The sequence below is a fragment of the Anolis sagrei genome, chromosome Y (genome assembly GCF_037176765.1).
Source record: "Anolis sagrei isolate rAnoSag1 chromosome Y, rAnoSag1.mat, whole genome shotgun sequence".
NCBI lineage: Eukaryota > Metazoa > Chordata > Lepidosauria > Squamata > Dactyloidae > Anolis > Anolis sagrei.
Window position 1 is genome coordinate 20,957,565 of NC_090035.1, and position 6,833 is coordinate 20,964,397.

The following is a 6,833-nucleotide window of genomic DNA, read 5'->3' on the forward strand; positions in this document are numbered from 1 at the left end:
AGCTTGCTGATCACATTTGCAGAAGATACCAAATTGGGAGGGAGAGCAAATGCCCTTGAGGACAGGATCAGAATCCAAAATGACTTGAACAGATTAGAGAGTGGGCCAAAACTAACAAAATTAATTTCAACTGGTAGAAGTGTGTGGTACTATACTAAATCAAAGAAATTCACAGATACAGGACACCTGACTTGAAACAGTCTACATGAAAGGGATCTGGGAATTTGAGTAGACCGTAAACTGAACATGAGCCAACAGTGTGATGAGGCAGCTAAAAAGGCCAATACGATTCTAGGCTGTATCAATAGGAGAACAGTGTCTAGATTGTAAGAAGTAATAAACATAGACACCACAATTTAAGAAGAATATTGACAAACTAGAACTTGTCTAAAGAAGGACATTAAAAATGATCAAAGATTTGGAAACCAAGCCCTAAGAGGTGCGTGTGAGGGAGCTGGGTATGTTTAACTTGGGGAAAAGAAGGCTGGGTATGTTTAACTTGGGGGGACATGAGAGCCATGTTTAAATATCTGAAAGAATGCCCCATTGAAGAGAAGGAGTCAAGCTTGTTGTCTGCTGCTCTGGAGACTAGGACACAATGGAGCAGTAGAATTAAAATGCAGGAAAAGGTATTCCACCTAAATATTTGAAAGAACTTTCTAACAACAAATAGTTGTTCAACATTTTGCCTTGGAGCATGGTGGAGTAACCTGCTCTGGAGGATTTTAAGCATAGGCTGGATGGCCATCTGTCAAGAATGCTTTGACTGTGTTTTCTCCGTGGCATAATGGGGTTGGACTGGATGGTTTTTGGATTCTCTTCCAACTCTATAATTCTAAGTGGATCACATGCATACATGAAACTAACTTTAGTAACATTTGGAGAATAGGTTCCTGATCTCTTTCTTTGCATATGGGAGCACGGGAACAAAGATGCGCCCAAGCGAAAAACTAAGGATGCAAAGGTGGCAATGGGAAGTGTCAATCAAATACACAAAATGACATGGGGACCAAAACAACGTGAGGACACATACCAGACCTTCCTATGCAAGACCTCTGTAATTTTGGCATGTAAAAGAAAACAGGACTGTACCTTTTCCTCTTGTTACAGCCGTATTGGTGTTGTTGTTGTTGATGATGCCGCCGGCACTGTGGCCTCCCACTCCTCCTGCAAGAGCACAGGGTTTCTGGGAATCCTTCCTGAACCTCTTGCTCTGAGGCCTGACGCTCGACCTGAGGAAGTGATGCTGGTCCTGTGTTGGCTGAGTCGAGGACGGGGCTGGAAGCAAAGCAGTGGCGGCCAAGGAGGACTCCCCATTAGTGTGGCTTGGAAAGGGGGCCTCTTCGTCGTCGGCTCCCTTTGTGCTGCTGCTGGGGGCAGCCTCTCCTCCTGCCGCCTGTCCGGCCCCTTCATCTCCTTCCTCCTCTTCTTCCAGAGACCCCTCTTCACCCGCTCGCTTGCCTGGCTTCCTTGACCCTTCCTCAGTGCTGCTGCTATCGCCCAGCTTCACTGTCATCCTGGGGAAAGAATAAAGCAGAAACTAAAGTGGGGGGGGGGGTACAAAGTCAGTTGAAAGAAGAGACCCCCAAGGAGCAGCAAGAAAGGACAACAGCACTGCAACCCTGACAGAAAGAGAGAGCCTTGTCTTTTGGAGAGAAGTTTAGCTGCTGGAAATTCCTCTCAACATGGCCGCCGTTATTTGTGACTAAATCCCCTTTCCTTCGCTTGTGTCCCGACCCAACAACCTGTGCTGAAGCAGATGGGGGGAGCAGGGCAAAAAGGAGGGCAACAAAGACCCCCACCCCGAAATAAGACCTACCCTGACAGGCCCCTTGCAGGGAACTTCAGGGGTAAGACAAAAAAAAGTCAGGCCTTTGGGAAGAGCTCTGTAAACGGAGGAGAGGAAAAGCGGCGGCGAAGGGGGAAGAGGGAAAGGAGAAGGTGTCTGGAAAGTGGCCCTGCGGCACTCCATCCTACCCATGATGGGGGTCTTCTGGGCCTGGGGGGCTCTTCTTCCTCCTCACCATGAGGCCAAGGCAATGCGATCCAAAGAGGGGGCCGGATTCATCGCCTTAGATGCATGCAGCAAGCGAGCAGCTTTGCCTCCTCCTCCTCACTCTCTTTATGTGAGGGAAAGGAAGGAGCCACTCTCTCCCTCCCCCTTTTTTCCAGGGCTGCCAAGCTTTTCAAACCCACCACCCAAAAAAATCCCAGAACCCCACACTTAAATATTCTTTCTGATTCTCCCCAAAACCACATCTTTTTTCTCCAGGAGAGAGAGAGACAGAGAGCTTTCCAGGGCAACAACAACAACCACCACTATCAAACAGAACAACACCCATTTGCCTTTTTTTGATCACACACTAACATCCCCAATGGCAATTATTACCATCATTTTTTAATTGATAAGCTGGGGAGTTATTTGTACATTAGCAAAAATACCAAGGAAGCGCTTGGGAGAATGGTTTTTTTGTTTTTCCTTCAGATTCCTAGTATTTCACAACTGGCCAATTTAAAACAATCCTGTCACGGAAAACTTTTTCTCTAAATGTAAAGCCGAACAAATTTCAATTCTAAAGGGACTTATACCATAACTATTTTGCTACTGAGATGCTTCCTACTATAACCACATTAAACAAACTACAACCACATTAAACAATCAGAAAGTAACAATCCCTACTTCAATCAATAATAAGCGCTTTCTGCTCTTACTTTTCTTGGAAATCGTCAACTATACATATCATGTTAATCAACCAAGGGGTCTCTGGCTATTGATAAGTTGTTAATTCCATGCTGTAATATATCTAGAAGCACCGCAAACACAGTAGCATAGGAAGGGTTCAAGAAAGTGGTAGCCAATGCTGCAACCTCCCTATCTGCCCTACAACCTTCAATGGAACTGAGTTACAGGTTAACGTACATGGGATCCTGCAAAACTACCTAAAACGTGACTTGCTTCTCATAATAACAACAATAAATCATCATTGCCAAAAATAGATCATCACTATCAAGAATACGCTCCATGTTGAAAGCCCAGCACGTGCCGAAAGGAACATTTTAAAGTGCAGAAAGGATGTAGCAGCACTTCATAATACCTTCAAAAGAACAAGATTATTCTTCTCTTTCACATATACAATTCTTCAAAGAAGTTGACATGGAAGCAGGTCCCACATTCTGGCCGTAACACATTGGCAAAAAAACCACTAGGAATGAAACACGCTTCTTTTGGGGCAACATAAAAGTTTCAGAGATCTTTAAGAACAGGCACAGGCAAACTTTTGCCCTTCGCATGTTTTGGACTTCAAGTTGAAGTGTTTTAGAAGAAAACGGTTCCGGCCCAAGCTACCTATCTGACCTCATCTCTGCCTATGAACCCACCAGGACTTTGAGATCTTCTGGGGAGACCCTGCTCTCGATCCCGCCTGCTTCTCAAGCACGGTTGGCGGGGACAAGAGATAGGGCCTTCTCGGTGGTGGCTCCTCGGCTGTGGAACGCCCTTCCTACGGACATTAGACTAACACCATCTCTAATGCTATTCCGCAAAAAGGTGAAGACCTGGCTGTTTGAGCAGGCGTTCAAATAATTAGTGCAATGATTGGTTAATGAACACTGGAATGGAACAATGGATGACGATCTGGAACATGTTTTTGATGACGAGACGACAGTGAATGGGTATTGTAGTAACTGTTTATTAATTGTGTAATGTGTTAGGTTGTTAACTGTTTCTATACTGTAGCACTGAATTTTTGCTGTTCGTATTTGTTGTGAACCGCTGTGAGTTGCCTTCGGGCTGAGAACAGTGGTATATAAGTAAGGTAAATAAATAAAACATCCAGAGAAGTCAAACATTGTCAGCTGATATTATCCTCTGATAGGACAGCCCAACTGAAGACGGTGGTTGTTACTCAGAGCAGGCCTGGGCCAACTTGGGCCCTCTGGTTGTTTTGAACTCCAACTCCCACAATTCCTAACAGGCTGTTAAGAATTGTGGGAATGGAGTCCAAAACACCTGGAGGGCCCAAGTTGGCCCAGGCCTGACTTAGAGGTTCAGCATAAAGAAGCAACCAGATAAACTTCCCAGGCCGTGTGACCCTTTGCTGCCAATGATAAGGAGTGCCGGGAGTTGGAGTCCAATCTAGGAAAGGCCACACCACTCTTATCCTTCCTGGAATGTAACAAAGCAACTAGGTAAACTTCCCAGGCAAGGAAGGGTGCAGCCTGACACACATGACCTGACTACAAGCCCCAGCAGCCTTTGCTGTCTAAACAATGACAGGGAATGCTGGGAGTTGGAGTCCAACCTAGGGAAGGCCGCACCCCTCGTATCCATCCTGAAATCTCCTATGCTTTAATAACCATAGGATAACAATATTACACCTTTTCCTTCCTCTAAGACATTCTCTGCACCTTTGATTAGGAAAAGCCTGGGGTGGGTTCCACCTCAAAGGCTTACCTTGCACACTCAGGCTGGGCCCACACGTTATGTGAGTCTACACTGCCAAATAATCCGTTTCAAGAGACTTAACCTGTAGTAACGGCACTGCAGTGTGGACTCAGCCTCAGCTGGCAATGCTTCCTTCGTTCCTTTTCGGTAATAATAATAGAATTCTCCTCCTCCTCCTCCTTTCTTTCCTTCCTTACCTGAGTCATGAGGGCCCCGCGGAGGCCTCCCCGTCGCCGTCCCCGTCGTGACCCGTCCCCCGAAGCCTCCGAAGGCGTTCCGGGCTGCTGAACCCTCACACAAGCTTCTGGGACTGCAGCTCCCGCCTCTTCCCGTAGGCGGAGGGCAGAGAAACCTGACTTCCGCTTCCGTCCTGCCGGGAATGCAAAAGAGAAGGCCGCACCAGCAAGCCCCGCCCCCAGGCAACCCAAACAGAGTGCCTTATTGACCGGCCGGAACCAAAGGGGCGGTGCCGCTGGAAGCCGCGGAGGCGAAAGTGACCAATAGAAAGCGGTGGGGGCGGGGCCGACTATAGTCAATGGAACACCATCTTCCAGGGTAGATGACTTCCAGGGCAGCTCGAGCCGGGTTGGTGAAGGTCTTCAGGTTATTACAGGGAAGCATTCTCTCCTGACGTTTCGCCTGCATCTATGGCAGCTATCCTCAGAGGTTGTACTTACTTAGGCGATCCCTCGTTGTCCGAGTAGGATAGTCTTCCAGGATCTGTGTACTGGCAGTGGGTCCGTAGGTGACTCTGGAGCCCTATTCTTGCTCTGCATCTTCTCCCGCAGTGAGGGCATCGGTTTCCAGGAGGAAGGCGGTCCCGGTCGGGGTTGGCTTGACGCAGGGCCGTAGCCAGAAAAAAAATTCGGGAGGGTTTTAAATTTTCGGGGGGGAGGGGTTGCAAATTTCACGGGGGGGGGGGAGTTAAAACCTGCCTCCTAGCTCACACTGAAGCAAAGAGCACAGCAGGGGGCAGAGCAGCCTTCAATAGCCTGTAGCTCCGCCCCTGTCAACCACCTCCAACAAGTCTGGACTCCTTAATGAGAGCATTCAACACTCCCCCCCCCCCCCCAACTTGGTTGCTTCACTACATCGGCTATGGCTGAAAGTAATGACAGTGTTAATAAATTGTCAATATTTGCTTGAGATAGTGCTTCCAGTTCTGGAGGGACTCTTAATTTTTTGCATCTCATAGACTTAGCATGGGGATTTGGTTAACCAGTTAAAATTCATGAGTAAACCAGGTTTTTTAAAAAAATCTGAAACATTTTGGGGGGGGTGAACCCCTAAAACCCCCTCCCCCTCGCTACAGGCCTGGCTTGACGCACCTTCCTCCTGGCACGTTTCTCTCTTTCACCCTCCACTCGTGCCTCCTCAAATTCTGCAGCACTGCTGGTCACAGGTGACCTCCAGCTGGAACGTTCAAGGGCCAGGGCTTCCCAGTTCCCAGTGTCTATGCCAGAGTAAAAACCTTTAAAAAGATTGGCTTTGAACCCATCTTTAAATCTCTTTTCCTGTCCACCAACATTCCGTTTTCCGTTCTTGAGTTCGGAGTAGAGCAACTGCTTTCGGAGACAGTAGGGCATCCGGACAACATGGCCAGTCCAGCAGAGTTGATGGCGGAGGACCATCGCTTCAATGCTGGTGGTCTTTGCTTCTTCCAGCATGCTGATATTTGTCCGCTTGTCTTCCCAAGAGATTTGCAGGATTTTCCAGAGGCAGCGCTGATTGAATCGTTCCAGGAGTTGCATGTAACGTCTGTAGACAGTCCACGTCTTGCAGGCGTATAGCAGGGTTGGAAGGACAATAGCTTTATAAACAAGCACCTTGTTATCCCTATGGATGTCCCGGCCCTCAAACACTCTCTGCTTCATTTGGAAAAAAGCTGCACTCACAGAGTTCAGGCGGTGTTGTATTTCAGTGTCAGTTGACTTTTGTGGAGAGGTGGCTGCCAAGGTAGTGAAAATGGTCAACATTTTCTAATGTTACACTATTAAGCTGTATTTCTGACATTTGAGACGGATTGGCTGGTGATTACTGGAAGAGCACTTTGGTTTTCTCGATGTTCAATGATAGGCTGAGCTTCTCATATGCTTCTGCAAAGGCGTTTAGAGTGGCTTGTATGTCTTCTGATTGCGCACAGATGACATTGTCATCAGCATATTGGAGTTCTATATCAGATGTCGTTGTAACCTTGGTTTTGGTGCCAGAGCAGTCTGTTCAGCACCCTCCAAGTCATCCACTCTTCTGTGTGCCCAGGAGGGAGTTTCTCATCCAATCTCAGCCACTGATTGAGGTGATGGGTTTTAGTCTGCCACTTTTGAACTCTCGCTTGCTGAGGTGTTTATTTATTTATTTATTTACTATATTTATATCCTGCCCTTCTTGC

At 47.4% G+C, this 6,833-nt stretch overlaps 1 protein-coding gene across 4 annotated transcripts in view; it reads right to left on the bottom strand.

Annotated features, from left to right (window-relative positions):
- The window catches only part of LOC137095282 (protein cramped-like), a 66,386-nt gene extending 61,575 nt beyond the window's left edge, over positions 1-4,811 (bottom strand). For 2 of the 4 annotated variants that reach the window (XM_067461733.1, XM_067461732.1), the window contains exons 1-2: positions 1,978-2,119; positions 1,093-1,517 (exon numbers count right to left, since the gene is read on the bottom strand). In XM_067461733.1, coding sequence (XP_067317834.1) covers positions 1,093-1,517; positions 1,978-2,027 — 475 coding nt within the window. In that variant the 5' untranslated portion in view covers positions 2,028-2,119. Of the gene's footprint in view, positions 1-1,092; positions 1,518-1,977; positions 2,121-4,641 lie in introns of those variants that run through there. The other 2 variants (XM_067461734.1, XM_067461735.1) reach the window with 2 other exon arrangements.
- Between the last annotated feature and the right edge of the window lie 2,022 nt (positions 4,812-6,833).